Source organism: Rhinoraja longicauda, chromosome 8, assembly GCF_053455715.1.
Source record: "Rhinoraja longicauda isolate Sanriku21f chromosome 8, sRhiLon1.1, whole genome shotgun sequence".
Classification (NCBI taxonomy): domain Eukaryota; kingdom Metazoa; phylum Chordata; class Chondrichthyes; order Rajiformes; family Arhynchobatidae; genus Rhinoraja; species Rhinoraja longicauda.
Window position 1 is genome coordinate 28,029,892 of NC_135960.1, and position 24,432 is coordinate 28,054,323.

At 40.2% G+C, this 24,432-nt stretch overlaps 1 protein-coding gene across 2 annotated transcripts in view; it reads left to right on the forward strand.

Annotated features, from left to right (window-relative positions):
* Positions 1-24,432, forward strand: part of LOC144595801 (protein mono-ADP-ribosyltransferase PARP14-like) — a 44,104-nt gene that overhangs the window by 6,477 nt on the left and 13,195 nt on the right. For both annotated transcript variants that reach the window (XM_078403478.1, XM_078403477.1), the window contains exons 4-11: positions 1,212-1,472; positions 4,656-4,889; positions 5,008-7,256; positions 7,344-7,580; positions 7,675-7,896; positions 8,530-8,608; positions 13,346-13,984; positions 18,977-19,122. In XM_078403478.1, coding sequence (XP_078259604.1) covers positions 1,212-1,472; positions 4,656-4,889; positions 5,008-7,256; positions 7,344-7,580; positions 7,675-7,896; positions 8,530-8,608; positions 13,346-13,984; positions 18,977-19,122 — 4,067 coding nt within the window. The remainder of the gene's footprint in view (positions 1-1,211; positions 1,473-4,655; positions 4,890-5,007; positions 7,257-7,343; positions 7,581-7,674; positions 7,897-8,529; positions 8,609-13,345; positions 13,985-18,976; positions 19,123-24,432) is intronic.

The window sequence follows — 24,432 nt, forward strand, 5'->3', positions numbered from 1 at the left end:
TGCAAAAAGATTCTGAGCATCCAAAAGCAAACAGAATGTTTTCAGTTTTTGTTCATAGATGAATAGAAAGGTAGGAAGACTCTGCATATTGCTCTCCTTATTTAAGGAAAGATGGTAAAATATATTACCTGAGTAATATGTGCAATAGGCTGGTTGTCTTATAAGTTGGGCAGTCTAGGCTTGTAACAGGTGGAGGAATAGAAGATTTATTTGAAGCCAAAGACTCGCACTTCCCTCGACAGGGCAGCGCACCCCTTGTGCAAGCCTTGTTTATATCAGTCACTAAATTGACTAATTGGCCAATTTACCAAGCTTCTACTTTAATTGCTGTAATTCACACTTGCTTTCTTTCAACCACCGGTCGTCCTTGCTCCTGCTCTCCCGACCTTTACTGACTGACTGCTAGCGTCCCTTTGGTGCTCTTTTTTAAACGGACTTTTACCTGTAATTCACACTTACTTTCTTTCAGCCAACAGTCGTCCTTGCTCCTGCTGCTGCTCTCCCGACCTTTACTGATTGAATCCAAGTGCAAAATTCCCTCCACGCCATGAAGATAAATAGCCGTTCTTTGTTATTGCTAGATCTTAGACCCGGAACTCTCAACTTACAAAACTGGTGAATGCCTTCACACGAAGATCTATCAGATCTCAAAAAACCTGCTCGGCAACAAATTAGAAATTCACATTAAGTGCTGATTATCTTGTGAAACCATATTCTTTAAATTAATTTACCATAAATACTATAAACCACAAGTGATAATGACTTTTAAATATACCTCATATGTTGACTTTCCCTGTACTTGATTGATGAGCACCAAGATTACTCATCCTATACATCCCCTTGTTCATGCATAAATGGACCTCTGAGTTTCTGGTTACCACAGTCAGCTTGTCTGTCCCATGGTGATGTGTGTGTCCGTCCCCCCCCGTCACCTTACAAATTTTCAGCAAGGCACCAATGACTGACACTAATGGGCATGATCCTGATGTAACTGTAGAATTGTAATCAACATGTTTTGAGCTAAAAAGCAGAAACAGTATTTCAAAACCTAAAATGCGGGTAATTTTTAGTAAGGTCAAATGCGTTTATACTATTATGTGTTTTGTATGAAAGTTTATAGAAAAAAAATCTAAATAAATAATGGGAGCGGAAGGAATTGAAGTCCTAATGCTGCTAACATTTGTTGTGTTGATGTTATGATTCTTGTATAGATGCTCAAGCAGGGTTGAAGCAAAGAGACCATTCAGTGGAGAATATTCCATTAACGGTGAAGAGAAAAAGTCATCATGGAAGTAGCAATATTCTGCAATCCTCTTCTGTGGTGCTACAAAATCTTTCGAACAATGTTACATATGACATTTTAGCTTTGCTTGTTGAAAAGCTGACTGATTTAAGTGAAGCAGATGATCATTTCAGTATGGAAATATTAAGTGAAATTGATGCAGCTGTCGTCACCTTCAAAGTTGACATTGGTAAGAATTAAAAGTCAGCATTTTTTAGCTAGAGATGTTAGAAAATCTCTGTTCAGTCACAAAAATATAACAAGCTAATTCTTATTTTAAAGAAATGCCAAATGACAAAAAAAAAAGATGGAAATGTGCAACAGTCAACAGGATCCTAAAAGAGGTTTATATTAACCATCTCAGATGAATATGCTCCATGGGAGCTTCTTTCCAGGGGCTACTTCATTATTTTCCTTGCTCAGTCTTTTAGTTTCTTAGCACGAAGCTCAATCCCTGTTTTACATATTCATTCCCTGAAAATTCTACCATGCCGCATGCATAAGCACTTATGCACTAAATCATGGAAAACTGGGGCTGTATAATATTTCATGTTTCAAATGTGGATATCATTGGGTATGAAAAGTTATGTCATTAAGCATACAACTTTCACTAATGTCACTCGCACACTATTCTAATGAGGATGTATGGTTTGCAAACAGCACAGATCTTGACTGCAGAACTAGATTATTCCTGAATAGTGAATAGTGAAATGTGTTTATTCTTTACCAAAGCTCCACAATTTATTTAGGATTGTCCAGAATAAGCTTTAAAGTAGGAACCTTTCCTTTTCAAAGAGGGCTTCAGATACCCATTAGTCATCATAGCTGCATGCTACCCATGTCATTTACTCTCCTATGGCTCCAGAGTAATACAACATCACAGAAAACAGTCCCTTTGGCCAACCTTGTCCATGCCGATCAATTTGGCATACTGGGCTAGTCCCGTTTCCCTGCATTTAAACAATAGGCCTTTAAATCCCTATTATCTATATATCCAAATGTCTTTTAAAAGTCATAGTAGTATCTCATTCTATAGATTCCTCTGGCAGCTCATTTCAAATACACCCAACTACTGAATGAAAAAGTTTCTCTTGAGGTCCCTCAAGATGGGTTTAAAATCTCTCCCCTCATTTTAAACCCATGCCACCTCTAGTTTTTTTTAATTCTCTACACTGGGGGGAAAAAACAGTGCATTCACTTTATCCATGCTCCTCATTGATCATGCATACTCATTAAGGTCATCCCTCAGTCTCCAATGCTCATCCAAGTTTATCCAATCTCTCTCTTGAACTCCAGCCAGCAAGTTTGAGTAACAACCCAGTGAATCTTTTCTGCACCTTTTCCTTGAGTACAGCAAGTAATGAGATAATTCCAAATATTTTTGTGATCCTCGATTTAAAAAAATATAACTTGGAGTAATTGGAGAAAGATACATAAATCTCTTAATGTTATACATTGCCACCTTCAGAGTAGTTGTGATTTTACTAACAAAGCATCAAAATAATCGTCATTAACTAACTTTCTATCATTTGTGTTTTTGTTAACACAGGTACAACTAGTTTGGGGATGATGATGTCCTTTAAGTCACTGCAATGTTAAGTCACTGCAATAACCTGAAAATAGGGCATTACTTTTAAGTGGCTTAGCACGCCAGGCCACCAACCTGTTATATGCAATAACATCTGGCTCTCAGTTTAACATTGTGACTGGTTGGGGTGTATACCTGCATATTTCGACTCGATTCATGGGCAATGGAGAGTTCTGAATTATTTTTGCAACTTTGCTTCCACCACCAAGAATCCCAATCCCTTCACTTTCTGAATAACTCTCCCACAGTCTTGCAATTAACTAGCACTTGGTCATGAACACTCAATATCTGAAGCTTTAACTTAATATCCTAATGTAAATGGGCTGATTGAGATTCTTCCTTTTCAATGCTTTTTAAAACAAAACAATTTTTTCATTAAGAATAGAAAATTGATAAAAATATTATTTTGGTTATATTTAATTCTTGTATTCTTGCAGTCTTTGTGTTCTTTTTATTAAAGATCTTTTATTTCTGCTCCTTATCCACCAAAGAGACTTTGGTTTTTAAAGTTGTAGATCACAAATTAGGGAGGATAGTCAATACCGAGGATGACTGTAACACATTTACCACTGAACATTAACTTGAAGAATGGCTAAATCATTGGCTAGTCAGGTTCTACAAATATAAATACAATTTGGTTGGAAGAATAGAGATTTATTATTTGTATGATTTGGTTGTAGATGTGAAGGAACTAAAGAAGTTTAGCATTAATCATTAAAAGTTATACAGGTTAGAAATGTCATGACAATGGAAGCAAACCAAACATAAGAGTTTGCATCCAGAGGGACATAAATGAAAAACAGGAAGTTATGCCGTATTGTACAATGTCTATTGAGGTACTGGTCAGGACGCAGAGAGTTTTGTATGGATGATGCCAGGAATAATTCTATTTCATCAGGAGACGACAATCTGGATCTCTTTTCTGTCCAGAAAAATGTCTGAGGGCTGACCTGATGGGTTATTAAAATGATAAAAAGATGTAAAGAAAATGTTTCATTTGTGGATGACCATAATTAAAGCCACTGTAATAAGCTGGTCAATAGACAATAGGTGCAGGAGTAGGCCATTGAGCCTTTCGAACCAGAACCGCCATTCAATGTGATCATGGCTGATCATTCCCAATCCTTGACTCCGCTATCTTTAAGAGCTCTATCTTGCTCTCTCTTGAAAGCATCCAGAGAATTGGTCTTCACTGCCTTCTGAGGCAGAGATTTCCACAGATTTACAACTCTGAGTGAAAAGGTTTTTCCTCATCTCCGTTCTAAATGGCCTACCCCTTATTCTTAAACTGTGGCCCCTGGTTCTGGACTCCCCCAACATTGGGAACATATTTCCTGCATCTAGCGTGTCCAATCCCTTAATAATCTTATATGTTTCAATAGGATCCCCTCTCATCCTTCTAAATTCCAGCGTATACAAGACTAGTCGCTCCAGTCTTTCAACATACGACAAGTCCCGCCATTCCGGGAATTAACCTAGTGAACTTATGCTGCATGCCATCAAGCAATCCAGTACATATTTAAAGAGAAACACTTTTACAAAAAATGTGGCGACAATTGGAACCTGTTGCAACACAGTGGTTGAAGTGAACAGTACAGATACATTTAAGACAATCCTATGAGGAAGAAAGGGATGGAGAGTAATAGCTGAGGAAAGACAGGAGGCTTATGTATAACAACTGTGTAATTCCAAGTAATTCAAATCTTGGGGTTTAATCATTTAATTATAAATTTAAATATAAAGATTGAAATGTTTAAAAAAATTTCCCCAAAATTCTTAATTTAGACCTCTTTGAATTTGCTCAAAAATGTTCGAAAAAGGTTCTGCTTCAGCAAAATATTGAAGCAAAGGTATTGGAAACACCAATGAGCCTAAGAGTGGAGAATCTGCCTGCTAGTATCACTGAAGATCATCTAAGACTCTACTTTGAAAGTGCCAAAAATGGAAATGGAATTGTCAGCTCTCTTGAACTAACAACTGAACACAATGCAGCTGTGATTTCTTTTGAAAATCCTGAAGGTAATTTTGTATCCTGGAATATAATGATGAATTGGAAAATTTGCTATATTTCTATTAATATTTTAAAATAAGCCATTTTACCTTTTATTCTATAATGATTTTCTTTGTTTTATTACAGTTCTGGATATCATTCTGTCTCATGCACACACGATTGATAAAACACCAGTTAATGTCTATCTCTATTATAAGTCCCTGGGTTCAGCTTTATACGGGAACAAAAGACCAGTGGTGAAAATGCCTGATCCCTTCATGTTCGATGTTGATTGCTATATTCTGCAGTTTCTTAAAAACGATGAGGGGCGAATTGCAGAAATCAGTGACAAAATGTCAGCATGTTGCTGCAAAACAATATTCCCAGAATTGGGCCAATCAAACTCAATTAAGATTTCCCCAACATTTTCAAGACATTGCAGTTCATTTGAGAAATTTGCAAAGGACTGGAAAAGGGAAGCTTGGGATAATTTAACTTGTATTCTGTCAAAGTATAACACGATTAAATATGATGTGAATCAATCAGTCTGGGAAATAATTAAGAGTGAACTTGATCAATATTTGAACCAAAATGTTGCTGTTATCCCAGACATTGCAAAGGAAAAAGTAATAATCACTGGAGTAATTGAGACTGTTGACATTTTGCAACAAAGATTCACTTCAGTTATAAATGATGCAATGAAAAAGATAGAAAGAGAAAAAGAAAGTATAACTGAGAGAGTACCAATTAATCTTGCCAAATACGTTCTACTACAAAATGATGGTCTAGAAAACAATGTTTCCAAACAATTTCCAGACATTCACATGAAATTCAGCTCAGATGCAAACAATTTAACATTACATGGGTTACCTTCAGATGTTTATTATGCCAAAAGCAAAATACTAGAAAAAATTATTCTAATAAAAGAAACGAAAACTAATCTAGACCCTTGTCTTCGTAACTTTATACAAAATGTTAGCTGTGAAAAGGTTTCCTCCCACCTTTTTACATCAAAAGATATCAGAGCTGCATTTGCCATCCAGGACAATTCTGTTGTGTTGATAGGAAGTACAGATAATTTCTTGTGTGGAGCAGAAGAGCAAATCAGAAAACATCTCGCTTTCAAATGCATTGAGATAAGAGATCTGACTGTCATTAGAAAGAATGAATGGACACATTTAAAGCACAAACTGGATGAAAGATTTAATTGTCAAATGATAAAAGTTGAAATTGAAGAGAAAACATCATATGGGTGTGTGCACGTTATTATCGCTGGTTATACTGATTCTGTTGAAGAAGTATATGAAAACCTCAATGACTTTGTCAAAAAGAACACAATCACTAAAAGAAACATTCCATTTAAATCTTGTGGAGTGCTGCAATTTTTGGTGGCCAGTGACAAAATCAAAAATTTACAATCAACAACTCCAGATGTTGAAATAAAAGTTAATGATGGGAGTAATCATGCAAGTGTCTCAGTCACTGGTCCTGAAGAGAACGTCTGTCTTGTGGAGAATTCACTTTCAGATGCCGCTTCCAAAGTAGTTAGGGAAATGCTGCAAATAACCACGCCAGGAGCAAAGAAATTTTGCAAAGAAAAAGAAGAAGTATATGGTTCCATAGTAAAGGACAAGTATGATTGCATTGTAAGACTTATTGAGCACAGTGACATGGAAGGAAATAATGATTTAAGCCAATTTTACTGTAAAGTACAATTGCCCAAAGGACCTGTAATTACTGTCAATAAAGGAGACCTGTGCAAGGCTCATGTTGATGTGGTTGTCAATGCTGCAAATGAAAATCTAAAGCACGTTGGAGGCCTTGCAAAAAGTTTGTTAGATACTGCTGGTGCAGTGTTGCAAAATGAGTGTGATTGGATTGTTAACCAACGAGGATCTCTTATGCCTGGTGATGCAGTTATGACTGATGCTGGTATATTACCATGTTCCAAAGTAATTCATGCAGTTGGACCAAGGTGGATGGATACTGATTCGAAAACCGCCGTGAGAAGATTAAAAAATGCTGTGGAGGAAAGTCTATGTTTAGCAGAAAAATATAATTTTAAGTCTATAGCAATCCCTGCTATTGGTTCAGGAATATTTGGATTTCCACTGGCTCTATGTGCTGACACAATTGTCTCATCAATCAGAGAGCACTTTGTGAACTTGAGTGAAGAGAGTACACTGAAAGAGATCCACTTGACAAATCACGATGATAAAACTACTCAAGCAGTTGCAGAAGCGGTTCAGAAAATACTTGGTCATTTAATAGGTAATGCACCTGTACAGCCTAAAAGGCCTGCCTTTGGTAACAGAAGAAGAATAAATTGTCTTCGAGCCCAAACAAAAGGAGGTCTAAACATCCTTGTTGTCAAAGAGAATATTCAAGATATTACAGTAAGTCTTCAATGTAACTTATTGATTTGAAATTTGTTCCAGAATTATTATTTAACCTTTATTTAATAATTAATTTCCTATTTCCAGGCTACCGTCATTGTAAATGTAATTGGAAGTGATCTAAATCTCTCTTTGGGTGCAATTTCCAAAGCGTTATTACAAAAAGCTGGTCCACAACTCAAACGATTACTGGAGAAAGAAAGCCTGGGAAAACCACCTTACAACGGAAGAATTTATGAAACAAAAGGTTGCAATCTTGACTGTGAAGAAGTGTATCATGCTGTTGTTCCTTACTGGCGGGCAGGAACTGGGAATGCAGAAAAGGTAACACGTATTACAATTGACACCAGTTGAACAATTCATATTTTCAAAAATTTGTCATATTGATTTGAAGACTAAATCCGAAATTACACTTCAGGTTTTGAAAAATCTAATCAAAGATTGTCTGACGAATACAGAAGGCTCAAATCTGGATTCCATCGCATTCCCTGCAATTGGAACTGGCATGTTATGTTTCCCAAAGGATGTTGTTGCAAGTATTATGTTTAAAGCTGTTCTGAAGTTCAGCACTGACAGAAGGTCAGCTCATCTTAAGACAGTTTACTTTGTGGTACATCCTGATGATCATCCTAATGCTCAGGTGAAGATTAAGTAGAGAATTTGTATATTTAGATTCATTTCAATTTATTGTCATATATGGTAGGGTGTGATAAAATAGCTTATTTGCATGAAGCTTGTAGTGTAAACGGTATACATGGTGATGATAGATACAATAAATACAATGACAAAAGAGATTGTAATGCAGTCGAATCTAGTGCCAAAAAAGTACCGTGCCTAATAGAATAACCAGAGTTCCACCTCTGCTGATATAAGATGTATTCTTCTGAATAATGAGGGATGATTTGCATTTTCAGTTTTACATTTAATATATACTTGATTGTGATACTAATCTGAATTCTGTAGAGACCATTTATCACATCTTTTGTTTCTAATACACTTATGAGTACATATGGCTAAAAAGCAAATGACTGCAGTAGTTGAAAATCTGAAATAAAAAAACACAATGATGAAAATAGTCAGTCATTCAGGCAGCATCTGTGCAAAGTGAAACTGATGACCTTTTATGACTTGCTCTACATTATAAATTACATTAGTACATGTACTATGGGATTTGATGTTTCTATATTTTCACCCAACATTATGCAGTTTTGGGATTGTGTGGGCTTTAAAAGCTATTCCCATTTCTCTGAACAATAAGTGTTTTGTTATGTAGGCAATGACTTGCGAATTCGATAGAGTTTTTATGCAGCAGCCAAAAACTGGCGTCCTCAATGAACAGCAGAAACCCACAGGTAGGTCATTGTGTATTGTGAATATAATTAGAATTTGTTTATTTGCTTTGATTACAATCAGAGTGAAGACTTTCTTTTATCATTGGTAAATTACATCTAATTAATGTTTTAAAACAGTCTTTCATGATTTTCTTGGCTTTCTTTGAATAAGTTTTCCACAAATAATCCACTAAATCTGTTGAGTTCATGAAAATCAGAGTGTTTTCAAGCTTGCTTCTACAAATTCCTAAAGAAATATTTATCATCTGTAGATAGACACAAAAAGATGGAGTAACTCAGTGGGACAGGCAGCATCTCTGGAGAGAAGGAAAGGGTGACATTTCTGGTCGAGACCCTTCTTCAGACTGGTTAGGGATAGGGGAAATGAGAGATATAGACGATGATGTAGAGAGATAAAGAATAATGAATGAAAGTTGCAAAAAAGTAACAATGATAAAGGAAACAGGCCATTATTAGCTGTTTGTTGGGTGAAAACGAGAAGCTAGTGCGAATTGGGTGGGGGAGGGATAGAGAGAGAGAGAGAGAGAGAGGGGGAATGCCGATGCTACTTGAAGTTGAGCGAAATCAATATTCATACCACTGGGCTGTAAGTTGCCCAGGCGAAATATGAGATGCTGTTCCGCCAATTTGCATTTAGCCTCACTCTGACAATAGAGGAGATCTAGGACAGAAAGGTCTACGTGGGAATGGAAAAGAGAGTTAAAGTGTTTAGCAACTGGGAGATCAGGTAAGCTCAGGTGTTACCTGAGCAAAGGTGTTCAGCGAAACGATCGCCCAGTCTATGTTTGGGCTCGCCGATGTATAAGAATCCACATCTTGAACAACGGATACAGTACATGAGGTTGAAGGAGGTGCAAGTGAACCTTTGCCTAGCCTGAAAGGACTGTTCGGGTCCCTGAACAGAGTAGAGGGAGGAGGTATAGGGACAGGTGTTTCTCATCTATATTTTCTGTGGAGAAGGTCATGCAAATTAGCGAATGCAGGGAAGAGAGTGTAGTGATGTCTTGACATATTAAAAAAGAGATGTTGATGGCAATCTAAAAGCTGGATAAATCTCTGAGGCCTGACTACATATATCACTGGACATTTTGGAAAACCAGGGCAGAAATTTGTGAATCTCTGGCAGAAATATTTGTATCATTATCAACCACGGATGAGAAAGGGAAGACTGGAAAGTGGCTCGTATATCTTTATTTAAGAGCCGTTGCAAGGACAAGACAAGGGGCCACTGTCTGGAGATTCTAACATCAGTGATAGGAAAATAACTGGACAGGGTCTCTGAGAAACAGGATCTACCTGCATTTAAAGGACGGGGACTGAATAGGGATAGTCAGCTTGGGTTTGTACATGGGAAATTATGTCTCACAAATTTGAATGAATTTTTTGAAGAAGTGACTACATTGCCTACAGAAACCTTAGCAAGGTCTTTGACAAGGTCCCACATGGTAGACGGGTCGGAAGGTTTGATCACATGGGATCCGGGCTGAGCTAGCCAAGTGAATATAAATAAGCGAGTTCGGTATTACAACTGCGCATGTCCAGGTCATGGGTCATTCGGGATAATCATTCTTGCCAGCTGAGCTACTGTGTGTATACAGACCTGCGTTTCATACGTATTTTCTAGTTTTGCTTCGAGGTAAGAAAATACTGCTTTCAAAACTATTAACTAGGTGTATTTATGGTTCATTTGTACAAAACTACAATGATTTTGATGGTTTAATTGGCTTTTCCTTGGTCGCTTGCTGGCTTGCTTCGGTGAGTGAGCGAGATCGTGACGATTAATAACAACCTTTTATTGTTTTTGTTTTGGAGGGGGGTGTGTGAATGAAATGAAATGTATGATGTCTATAACTATCAATAGATAATATGAAAAGTATTTTAGGGGTTTTCAGCTCTTATGTGTCCACGGCCATGGGCTGTATGCATGTTTGTTGACTTCTGAATGAGTTCTGCATGTACATGTGTAAATAAAGTTGTGTAGTACAAAACTTAGTCACGAGTCTCCTGACTAATCAAGTCTCTTCTGATTTCCAGTACATTGGATAATTTTAATCAGTATTTGACATTCAAATTTTCAGTTATATTCTTGTGATTGTATAAATTAGTTCAATATACTTGCACCATTTTCTTTTGCTTTGTAACTTGTATGTAATCACTCCCCCCAACCCTTCCGAATTTGGCGGAAAGTTTCCGCTTTCTTATTTCATTTCCGCCATTCCGATTTCGCCTCACATTTTTCCGCGAATATATCGCAACGCGTATGCGCATTTGGCGTGCATACCTTTTTTTTGCTGAAAAGTTCCATTACGTGCCATATTATGAATTTTGATGTAAAATTCTGAACTTTGGACATCAAAATTATGGATTTGTAAAATCGAATGTTGGGAGGTCTGTGCAATGGACATGCTTACAGATCGTGATTTGATAAGGTCCACACAGCCGAACAGATAATAAATAAATGCCCAGCATCGAGATGCATTCTCGACTGCACAGAAATATTTATAGAATGACATGGGATCTACACTTGTAAGCTTTGACATGGTCCGACTACAAGAAACACAACACTGTGGTAACTATTGGTTGGAATTGCGCCAAATGGCATGATCACATTCTTATCAAAAGCTTGGGGTGGGCAATCATCTGTTACACACATTGTTAGGAAGAGTGGATTTTTGAACTTAGTTGATCCTGGGGATTGCACAGTGGCGGATAGAGGATTTTCCATTCAAGAAGACATTGTTTCGCCAAACCTATTTAGAGATTCCCCTCCCAGCGGTGGTTATCAGCAAATGACCAGAGAAAAAGTACACACAACCATGAAGGTTGTCAATGTCCGCATTCATGTTGGGCATTCACACAGTTCCGCCCAATACGTACACACAGTTTATACAGCGCTACATTCGCGATCATTAGCAATGCTCTTTGTTTATCCCGAATGTCCTTTGACAAATCCCATGAATCTTTGCGATTATCGAAATACAGAACTTGCTTATTGGCTTGGTGGTGGGAGTAGGAGGTTATACTGGAGGGTTGTTTATCAGAGGCCTGTGACCAGCAGCATCCTGCAAGGATCCACTGGCTCCATTATGGTGTGTCATATATATTAACAATTTGGATGAGAATGTAGTTGGCATGATTAGTAACGATTACACCAAAATGATGGATAGTGAAGGAGGTTATCTAAGAGTGCAACAGGATAACATTTGAAAGTGGGCCAAGGAGTGGTAGGTGGAATTTAACTTTGACAAGTGCAAAGTATTGTATTTTGGTAAGTAGAGAGTGTGGTGAGTGCTTTGAAAGCACTGTGGTGGTGGAGGCAGATACAATAGTGGCATTTAAGAGACTTTTGGACAGGCATATGAATGTGCAGGGAATGTAGCGATATGGATTATGTGCAGGTAAATAAGAGTTGGACATGGTATCATGTTTGACACAGGCATTGTGATCTGAAAAGCCTGCTTCTGTACTGTACTGTTCTAATTAAACAGTATTTTTAAGATATTATTGGGAGATGGGGGGTGGTGGGTGTATGGAACAAGATCCCAGAGGAGGTACTTGAGGCTGGGATTATCGCAATGTTTAGAAAGCAAATAGTCAGGTACATGGATAGGACAGGTTTAGAGGGATATGAGCTAAATGCAGTCAAGTGGGACTAGTGTAGATGGGACATGTTGGTTGCTGTGGACACGTTGGGCCAATGGGCCTGTTTCCACACAATATGACTCTGACTATACTGTAGGAAAATAACTGCAGATGCTGGTACAAATCGACGGTATCACAAAAAGCTGTCCCTTTACCTCCCCCCTCGACTCCATCCAGGGACCCAGACAGTCTTTCCAGGTGAGACTGATGTTCACCTGCACCTCCTCCAACCTCATCTATTGTATCCGCTGTTCCAGAAGTCAACTTCTCTACATCGGTGAGACCAAACGCAGGCTCGGCGATCATTTCGCTCAAAACCTTCGCTCAGTCCGCCTTAACCAACCTGATCTCCCGGTGGCTGAGCACTTCAACTCCCACTCCCAGTCTGATCTTTCTGTCATGGGCCTCCTCCAGTGTCATAGTGAGGCCACCGCAAATTGGAGGAACAGCACCTCATATTTCGCTTGGGCAGCTTACAGCCCAGCGGTATGACCATTGACTTCTCTAACTTTAGATAGCGCCTCTGTCCCTCTCTTCCCCTCCCCCTTCCCAGTTCTCCCACTGTCTTCCTATCTCCACCTATATCCTTTCATTGTCCCGTTCCCCCCTGACATCAGTCTGAGGAAGGGTCTCGACCCGAAACGTCACCCATTCCTTCTCTCCAGAGATACTGCCTGACCTACTGACTATACTGTGGAATGGATGTAAAAACACTGAAGAGAATGCAGAAAAAATATAAAAGGATGGAACAAGAAAAATATGGGGAAGGGTGCAAACCACAAAAGTTTTATGAAAGGTTTTGCGGGAGTGGGTGTAGAGAGATTATTTTTCATTTGTGCAGAAGAACCTGAACTAAAAACTACCGAAATAAGATGGGGACTAATGGAGATTTTGGAAAGGTCTTCACCTAAATATTAGTGATAATGTGAAACTAGCTACCGAAGCAAATGGTTGAAAGAAAGTTGCAAAAGTCAAAGAGAGAAGCAAGTAAAAGGTAAAGCTTACAGATTGAAATGAGACAGGAGAAGTGGATTAAGTGGTGTGTGTATAGTTACGTTATATGAAGGTAATGATTTTTTTTTCTGCTTTGACTAGATAAAGTTACATCAGTTACATCATTTTTGTTTGGAGGTCAGCCAAAAAACAATAAAGAATCCTTCACTGAAGACATTATTCAATACAAAGATGAGATGGAGCCTGTTCATTTTGAGATCTGTGGAAATAGTAAGCAAGGTGTAGAAAATGCTAAATCCTGGATGAAAAATTTAGTTTCAAAGGAGCAGTCTGAAGAAACCATTGATAGTAACTATCTATTTAACTTTTCCAAAAAAGAAATTGAAGAATTAAAGCATCTTAATAAAAGTCTGAATATCATATTGGATCTAAAACGCGACCAATCTGGAGCTCAGATCAAAATCCGTGGTCTCACAAAGGATGTTCTGACAGCCTTTACTAAAATTCAGAAGATGATTAACTGCCTCCGAGAAGAAGAATCTGAAAGAAGAAACGAAGATCTTGTCAAAAATTTGGTTGAATGGCAGTTTCAAGATGGCAATGGATACAAACCATTTGCCAGTGCTACAAACTTCAAGCTGGAAGCAGCATTCGGTAAAGATCTGACTTCAATAAATATTCAACTTCTCAGCAAGCCATGCATTGTGGATTTGAAAACCCTTACTGCTACAATCCAAGGAAATAACACAATTGGTTTGAAAAGGATTTTAAAAACTGAAGGTAAAGTTTTTCATTTTATATCATTTGTGTGCACCTTTTTGATTCATATTCAATATTTTCCACTTGATAAAATAGTTGAATGCAGCAGATCAAGACATTGTTTTTGAATGATAAAATGCAAATTAAACCTGCAGCACAGAAACAGGCCCTTCAGCCCACCATGTCTATCCTAAACATATGTCAGATTCAATTAATTCTTTCCACCTGCATATGATCCACACCCATCCATTTCCTGCATATTCATGTGCTTATCCAAAAGCCATTTAAATGCTACTGTATCTGCTTCCACCACTACCCCCAGTAGTGTATTTCAGGTATCTAACACTGTTTTTTTAAAAACTGGCCCTGCACATCTCCTTTAAACTTTCTTTTTCTCACTTTAAACCTATGTCCTCTAGTATTTGACATTTCTATCCGGGGAAATAAAATTCTGGCAGTGTCCCATCTCAGTGCCTCTCATCATTTTATAAACTTCTATCAGGTCTCCCTTCAGCCTCCAACACTCCAGAAAAAACAATCCAAATTTTGTCCAATATCTCCTTTTAGCTCATGCCCTCTAATCCAGGCAGCAGCCCAGTAACTATTTCACCTTCTCCAAAGCTTCCACATAATTTCGGTAATGGGGCAACCAGAACTGCCTGCACACTGTACTCTACAGTGAAATTGAAGTCTGGTACTCTACAGTGACCCTTGGACCATCCTTGCTAGCTTTACCTTGTACTAAGCCTTATGCCCTTATGTGTCTACATACTGCAAATGGATCAATTGTAATAATAATAATAATAATACATTTTATTTATATAGCGCTTTTCATATACTCAAAGACGCTTTACAGAGATTTTGAGAACATAGGGAAATTAATAAATAGATAAATAAGTAAATAAATAAATGAACAGAGAAAGGAGACAGTAGGTGAGGTGACCTTCAGTGGTTGAAGGCAGTACTGAACAGGTGAGACTTCAGCGATGTTTTGAATGTGGTGAGTGTGGGGGAGTCTCTAACGGTTTGGGGTAGTGAGTTCCATAGGGTGGGAGCAGCGATGGAGAAAGCCCTGTCCCCCTAGGATCTGAGTTTAGTCCGGATGTGGGGGGATAGGAGATTGGCAGCGGCAGAGCGGAGGGTGCAGGTGGGAGTGTGCCTGTGGAGGAGGTCGGTCAGGTAGGATGGGGCCAGGTTATGGAGGGCTTTGTAGGTTATGAGGAGGATTTTGTACTGGATTCTCTGGGGGATGGGGAGCCAGTGGAGTTTATAAAGGACGGGGGTGATATGGTCACGGATCGAGGTGTGTGTGAGTAGACGGGCAGCGGAGTTTTGAATGTATTGAAGTTTATTGATGATTTTTGAGGGTGCGCCATAGAGGAGGCTGTTGCAGTAGTCCAGACGGGAGGTGATGAAGGCGTGGATGAGGGTTTCTGCAGCTGTGGAGGAGAGGGATGGACGGAGACGGGCAATGTTTTTGAGGTGGAAGAAGGCTGTCTTTGTGATGTGTTTGTCGAAGGAGAGGGTTTGATCAAGGATGATTCCAAGATTCCGGATGTGAGGTGAGGTGGATACTGGGAGACCGTCAATGTTGAGGATGAAGTTTTGGGTGGATTTGGTGAGCATTTTTGGACCAATGATGATGATTTCAGATTTGTTGCAATTGAGTTTGAGGAAGTTTGATTGAAGCCAAGATTTTATTTCAGTAATGCAGTTTGTCAGTGTAGAGTGTGTGGTGGAGGAGATTGACTTGGTGGAGATGAGGAGCTGGATATCATCGGCGAAGCAGTGGAAGTTGAGACCATGACGGCGGATTAATTGACCAAGGGGGAACAGGTAGAGGATGAAGAGGAGGGGGCCAAGGACTGAGCCTTGGGGGAGGGGAGCGGTGGGGGATTTACAGTTGTTAATGGAGATGAACTGGTGTCTGTCAGAGAGGTAAGATTTAAACCAGGATAGGGCTGTGCCGGTGATGTTAAGGGAGGTTTCAAGTCGGGTGAGGAGAATGGAGTGATTTATGGTAATTAAGTATTGTCTTTCTGCTGACTGGTTAGCCTGCAACAAAAGCTTTTCACTGTACCTCGGTACACATGACAATAAACTAAACTGAAACTAAACTGCAGTCTAACAAAACCTGCAATGTGATTTCCTGACTCATACTCAATGCTCTGACCAATGAAGGGAGCATATCTTACACCTTTATTCTGCAACTTTCTCTATTTAAATAATAGTTCTTTTGCCCTTCCTTCCAAGATGAACATATTTTCCCACATTATACACTGGCAACTTTTGGTTCACTCAACAATCCCATCTATATCTCCCTCTGTAAATAAACACCAGACTTCAGTCTGAAGAAGGGTCTCGACCCGAAATGTCACCCATTCCTTCTCTCCCTAGATGCTGCCTGACCCGCTGAGTTACTCCAGCATTTTGTCTACCTTCGATTTAAAGCAGCTTCTGCAGTTTTTATTTCCTACCAGACTTCAATTTCTGGAAATCTGAAATTAAAACTGATGTGGACACGCATTAGGTTGGGCTGCATCTCTCGGAAAAGAAGTAGAGTTAGTGTTTCAGTTTGGCGACCTTTTATCAGAATAGGGAAAGTGTGAAAACAAGTTCGTTTTAAGTTACAAAGAAGATGGGGAAAGATGGATTGGATGAAGCAATATCTGGGTTGAGAATAAGCTGTGGATGTCATCCGGTAGATGGATTAAAGGGAACAGTTAGAGAGAAAAAAAACACAAAAAAAGCTCTTGGGTAAGAACCATAGATAAAGGAGCGTGAAAAAATAGTGAAATGCTCATTTACATTCTGGACGGTCCTTCCATAAGCTAGGGTACTGTCTAATTTACTTCTACCAAATTGGCACAGTGGTAGAATTGCTGCCTTGCAGCACCAAAGTCCCAGGTTCGATCCCTGACTACCGGTGTTGTCTGCAGAGAGTTTGTACTTTCTCCCTGTAACCTGCATGGGTTTTCTCTGGTTTCCTCCCACATTTCAAAGATGTGCAGGTTCATAGGCTAATTGGCTTGGTATAATTGTAAATTGTCTCCGGTGTGTCGGATGGTGTTAGTGTGTGGGGTTCGCTGGTCGGCACGGACTCAGTGGGCCAAAGGGCCGGTTTCTATGCTGTATCTGTAAACTAAACTAAAACAAACATTGCAGACATTGGACTTTGTCTACAGAACTGGTGTGCTACAATGATGTGCACAATGTATCATGCTCTACCTGTTGTAATTGAGTTTGACTTGCTTGTATTTTATGGTATTAACTGATCTGATTGGATAGCATACAAAATAAAGCTTTTCACTGTACCTCAGTACATGTGACAATAATAATAAAGCTAAACCTACACCCAAGATGTACCAAAGGAGAGAGGACAAACTGGCACAATATCACAATGAATGACTTCCAGCAGAACAGATCAGTTCTGACACAGTCAGAAAGTGAGATACCCAAAATGGTAGAATGTGTCCAAATGAATGATAGGATGCAGTTCCCAAGCTTATGTTGGGTCATAATTGAACAGAGCATGAGACCAAAGACTTTTAGGATACAGTGGGAGTGGGCTGGAGAATTAAAGTGGGAGGCAACAAAGAAGTGTTGAGTCATTTCTCTGGACTCTTGCTCTGCATTGTAGTCACGTAATCTTCATTTTGTGTCTAGCAGACAACATTGCAAAGTCAAACATTGCAACATTGCATTTCTACAGAGACTTGTAGGTCTCTGTAGTGTTTCAATGCCTGGGATGCACTGGCAGAGGTGGTGGTGGAAGCAGAAATAACAGCGACGTTTGAGAGGCTTTTAGATAGACATATAACTATGCAGGGGATAAGGGATAGGGATATGGAACACGCACAGGTAGAAGGGGTTAGTTTAATTTGGCATTGCGTTAAACAGACATAGTGGGCCAGTAGTCCTGCTCCGGTGCTGTACTGTTCAATGTTCTGTCTTGCCGCTAAATAATCTGGCAGCAGTTGATGATAGCGTCAATACAATACAATACAATACAATATATCTTTATTGTCATTGTACCCAGGGGTACAAAGAGATTGGGAATGCGCCTCCCATACGATGCAATAATTTAGGTAATTTAGACAGCAGCAACCCAACGAAACGAACAGTTGTAACAGTTTTGGACAGGGTAAAGTGCAAGTTGATCTATGCGTTGTGGCCATCCGGCTCAGCAGGACCGGTTCATAGCAGCTATGGCCCTGGGGATGAAGCTGTTCCTGAGTCTGGAGGTGCGGGCATAGAAGGCCTTGTATCGTCTGCCCGATGGAAGGAGTTCGAACAGACTGTTGCAGGGGTGTGAAGAGTCTTTGTGGATGCTGGTGGCTTTTCTGAGGCATCGTGTGTTGTAGATGCCCTCCAAGTCTGGTAGCTGTGTTCCGATGGCCCTCTGAGCTCTATGGACTACCCGCTGTAGAGCTTTCCTTTCTGCCTCCGTGCAGCTGAGGTACCACACAGGGATTCCATGCGTTAGGATGCTCTCTATGGTGCGGCGGTAGAAGGTCGTCAGCAGCTGTTGGGGTAGACCAGACTTTTTCAGTGTTCTTAAGTAGAACAGTCTTTGTTGTGCCTTCTTGACCAGCGCAGCAGTGTTATTGGACCATGTTAGGTCCTCCGAAATGTGAGTGCCCAGAAACTTGAAGCTGGACACTCTCTCCACACTGACCCCGTTGATAGAGATCGGGGCATATTCCCCGTTATGTGACCTACGGAAGTTGATGATCAGCTCCTTGGTCTTGGTGGTATTTAGGGACGGGTTGTTATCCGAGCACCAGTCCGCCAGGTTCTGCACCTCCGCTCTATAGTTTGTTTCATCCCCGTTGGTGATCAGCCCGATCACCGTTGTGTCATCTGCAAACTTGACAATGGTGTTGGTGTCGAATGCAGGATGATTAAAGTGAAAGTTAACCTTTGTCTAATATGCTTATTATTGATGAGCTAAAGCTACATGTGACTAACATGTAAACATATATAATTATGATTCATTTGATATATCTGCAGGATTGCCAATTGATGCTCTTCCAGATCGTTGGGATGGTATGAAAAAACTACAGTATATATCTGTGCAGCTGGTGCAGCAATCCAACGAATATCAGAATGTAGAGCAATCTTTCAAAGAATCAGCCAATACATTTCAGATTGTAAAGGTACTAGTCAATCTTAATACATTTTTCATAGCCTAGTAACCTTTCATGGAGGGATTCAGATGAATGTAATATATTTAATGCAGATAATCAGCTATTGGAACGGTCATTAATGTCCTTACGCAAAACAATTTGATGGAGTGGTTCATAAGCTCTGGTTACAGAGATGCTATATCTTAAACTGATTTTACATTGGAATAGTGACTACGCTTTAAATGTAATACATTGGGGCATTCTTTGGGTTAAGTATTGTTTCCTTATATTACAGATTCTTGTTGAGATGTATGTAAGCTCAGTGTGACTAAAAGGATTAAGTGAATACTAGACCAAGTGGACCCGTTGGCCCCAAACCTCTCCTGCATTGGTGCAGCACCCTCTCCTCCCCCCTTCCTCCCCCTCCCCACCCAACCCCCTCACTCCATCCAACTCAATCCCCCTTATCCTCCCTCCTACCCCCCTCCCTCCCTCCACCTCCCTCCCTAGGAGATAGGTTTAAACTTTAAAATGTGAATAACTTTAAAAATATAACACCGATTTCAATGAGATTTCTTCCATCAGCACCAAAGGGACGATGGTGAGTAAGGTGGGCCTAAAATTGTGGCGCTATTGTGTACCGTTTTGGCTGTAGTTCAGGAACAAACAAACAAACGAGAGTTTTAGTATATAGATATAGATAGCCTTTTTTAATCAGAATGGCAAGCATGATGTAAACAATACAACAAGATAGTTACATAAAAATATCATTAAGCATTAAGAACCCATTACCTAAATATGGCACCTCTCTTAGCAGCTAACTGGCCGATATCAAATGAATATATTAACACTGATAGGTCAATACAGAATAAATACAGGGTTGTGTGATTTTAAATATCAATTTCTGAATAATCCAGAAACATTCCAAGAACTGTAGTGCAGATTGTATTCCAAATAATCTCTAATCATTTCACGGGTAACATTTTAATATTCATAAACCTATTATGCACAATAACACGTTTACATTCATATTTAAGACTTGTACCAAACTCTTTTATTAGCACAACAATGGGTTTTTAAACAAAAATGATAACTGTTTCTCTTTCTGCAGGTACAGTGAATTGCTAGATTTCCAGCATTTTCTGCCTCGAATGTGTTTAACAAATTACAGACATGAACTTTAAAATGTAAATTGAATATCGCTGTACCTTAATTGGTACACGTACCAATAAAATACCTTTGAACCTTTAAATTTATAACAGATTAATCGTACCTCAATTAGCATTAGCATTTGGATTGCCCTAGGCAAAAAAGATTGCTTCTCTTTAACTTATGGGATCTTGCTCTGCAGCTAAATCTTTAGTTTATTCACTTGACTCACTCCTCCGTGATCTATGCTACTTAGTACCATTTTCAATCTGGGCAACTCGTTTTCCCCACCTGTCCTTCCTCTGTTCTCTAGATTTGGATTCCAGCTGCTTCCATAATACCAAATCTCTTGCTGCAACTCATTTAAATCTTGCCACATTTGCTTTTTGCCATTTACAAGCACAGAGCTCCTTGTTCTTTCGGCTTGGAGATAGCTGCTCTTTCTATGTAAACTGATCCCAATCTCAGGGTTCCTCAGTGAGTTTATCTTTTATTACAGTTTACTGTCAATTATCAGAATTATTCTCTTTGCATTTTAATATTTTTACCTATGCTTCAGCTTAACAGATCTGTGATTACTGCAGTAGGTGTCCTAGTTATCATGCCTGCCTGCCCTGTTATGACGTGAGGATTGGAAGTGGTGTTGGTGGAGATGTCCAAGTGAGCCAAAGCATCAAAGGGTTAACGCCTCCTTCTGAATGCAGAAACTGAAGGGGAGGTGAAGACCCATCAGGTTCTGGACACACTGATCCACTAATATGGTGTTGGGTAGACTGATGGGACTGAAGGCTGATAAATCCCCAGGGCCTGATGGTCTGCATCCCAGAGTACTTAAGGAGGTGGCGCTAGAAATTGTAGACGCATTGGTGATCATTTTCCAATGTTCTATAGATTCGGGATCAGTTCCTGTGGATTGGAGGGTAGCTAATGTTGTCCCACTTTTTAAGAAAGGAGGGAGAGAGAAAACGGGAAATTATAGACCAGTTAGTCTTACATCAGTGGTGGGGAAGATGCTGGAGTCAATTATAAAAGACGAAATTGCGGAGCATTTGGATAGTAGTAACAGGATCGTTCCGAGTCTGGAATTCTTTGAGGATGTAACTAGGAAAATTGACAGGGGAGAGCCGGTGGATGTGGTGTACCTTGACTTTCAGAAAGTCTTTGACAAAGTTCCACATAGGAGATTAGTGGACAAAATTAGAGCACATGGTATTGGAGGTAGGGTACTGACATGGATAGAAAATTGGTTGACAGACAGAAAGCAAAGAGTGGGGATAAATGGGTCCCTTTCAGAATGGCAGGCAGTAACTAGTGGGGTACCGCAAGGCTTGGTGCTGGGACCGCAGCTATTTACAATATACATTAATGACTTGGATGAAGGGATTAAAAGTACCATTAGCAAATTTGCAGATGATACAAAGCTGGGTGGTAGTGTGAACTGTGAGGAAGATGCTATGAGGTTGCAGGGTGACTTGGACAGGTTGTGTGAGTGGGCGGATGCATGGCAGATGCAGTTTAATGTGGATAAGTGTGAGGTTATCCACTTTGGTGGTAAGAATAGGAAGGCAGAGTATTATCTGAATGGTGTCAAGGTAGGAAAAGGGGACGTACAACGAGATCTGGGTGTCCTAGTGCATCAGTCACTGAAAGGAAGCATGCAGGTACAGCAGGCAGTGAAGAAAGCCAATGGAATGTTGGCCTTCATAACAAGGGGAGTTGAGTATAGGAGCAAAGAGGTCCTTCTGCAGTTGTACAGGGCCCTAGTGAGACCGCACCTGGAGTACTGTGTGCAGTTTTGGTCTCCAAATTTGAGGAACGATATTCTTGCTATTGAGGGCGTGCAGCTTAGGTTTACTAGGTTAATTCCCGGAATGGAGGGACTGTCATATGTTGAAAGACTGGAGCGACTAGGCTTGTATACACTGGAATTTAGAAGGATGAGAGGGGATCTTATCGAAACGTATAAGATTATTAAGGGGTTGCACACGTTAGAGGCAGGAAACATGTTCCCAATGTTGGGGGAGTCCAGAACCAGGGGCCACAGTTTAAGAATAAGGGGTAGGCCATTTAGAACTGAGATGAGGAAAAACTTTTTCAGTCAGAGAGTTGTGAATCTGTGGAATTCTCAGCCTCAGAAGGCAGTGGAGGCCAATTCTCTGAATGAATTCAAGAGAGAGCTCTTAAGGATAGCGGAGTCAGGGGGTACGGGGAGAAGGCAGGAACAGGGTACTGATTGAGAATGATCAGCCATGATCACATTGAATTGCGGTGCTGGCTCGAAGGGCCGAATGGCCTCCTGCACCTATTGTCTATCAACTCTCCTTACATAGTCATCTTCAGCAATTTAGATGTACCAGTCATAATTTGATCTATGGTCTCTATATTGGAAAATCAAATGAAGATTAGTTGGATAGACACAAGGATAGCGGAGTCAGGGGGTATGGGGAGAAGGCAGGAACGGGGTACTGATTGAGAATGATCAGCCATGATCACATTGAATGGTGGTGCTGGCTCGAAGGGCCGAATGGCCTACTCCTGCACCTATTGTCTATAAAATGCTGGAGTAACTCAGTAGGGCAGGCAGCATCTCTGGAGAGAAGGACTGGATGACGTTTTGGGTCAAGACCCTTATTCAAACAAGATTAGGTGACCGCTTTGCAGAACATCTCCATGCAATCTATAAAGGTGACCAAAGATTCCAGTTCTCCAGCCTACTCCCACTGCAAGTTCCCTGATTTGGCCATCTACATTGTGCTAACAAACCTTTACATACATTTGAGGAACAGCAAGAATTGGCAAAGGATAAACACAGAATTCAACTGTTTCAGATAATCAATTATTCCAGTGGTACGACATTCATTCTTTATTATTAAGATGGTGCCGGAGAGTGGCAATATTTTGCCAGCAGCTGAACAAGATAAGATTAGATAAAACTGCTTTAATACTTGCTTTTAGAGAAACAGCACAAATCAGAGTTGTAACAGATTGACTGTTCAACCGCAGCTCTGTAAACTCAGCCCTCCAGCCTGAAGTTTTCCTGATTCATCATATGGACCGGATGACACCATCAGTAAAAGGGAGAGGGAGCAATATATGTTTCATGGTAAATTGTTTGTGGTGCTCAGACATAGCAGTCTTATCCAACTCTTGCTCCTCACACCTGGAGCACCCAGGAATGGAGTATCGTCCCTTCTGCTTCCCAAGGGAATTTGCCTCCATCATCATGACTGGTCTAAATCCAGCTCCAGACAGATGTTTGACTAACACTGGAGGAGCTACACACCATGGTCAACAAACACCTAACGGCATATCCCGGCGTCTTTGCCATTGTAGCCGATGACTTCAACAGGGATAGTATGAAGAAGTCGCTATCACCAGCATGTTTCTTGCAGCTCAAGAGAACCAAACACTCGACCACTGCTACTCCACCTTCAGGGATGCCTATCGCTCCATCCTTCATCCGCACTTTGGAAAATTGGACCATCTTCCTGTGCCTCTGCATCCTACATACAGGCAATGACTAAAGTACTGTCTGTACGGAGTTTGCAAATTCTCTCTGTGACTATATGGGTTATCTGGTGCTCTGGTTTCCTCCTTTATTCCAAAGACGTACTGAATTGTAGGTTAATTGGCTTCTGTAAATTGTCCCTAGAGTGTAGGATAGAAGTAGTGTATGGGGTGATTGTTGGGGTGGATTCGGTAGGCCGAAGGACCTGTTTGCACGCTGCATCTCTAAACTAAACCATTCAAGTATTCCCTAACTAGAAGCCTTGAATGAATCTGAGGAGGTCTGCAATCTATTGAAGACCTGGTCTCGCGTATTCAAGTGTAGCAATACAGGACCATCCATATAAGTCCAGGTATGACCACTAGGAGGCCATTAAGAAAGCAAAGAAAGATTTTCATTCTATGTTGGAGGATCAGACAGACTTTCAACAGGGCTTGCAGGCCATTACCTTCTGCAAGGGAAGATCAAGTTGCTCAAGTGACAGTGACGTATCGCTTATAGGCAAGCTCCATGCTTTCTATGCTCATCTTGAAAGGGAGAGCATTGATGTAGCTTCTTGGGCCTCCGCAGGCCCCCACATCACTGATCTTAATTGGAAGATCCTGCATGAAAGCATATGGCCCTGATGGTGTTCCTGCAGCATTCGTAAAACCAACTGGCTGGAGTTTTTCCAGACAACTTCA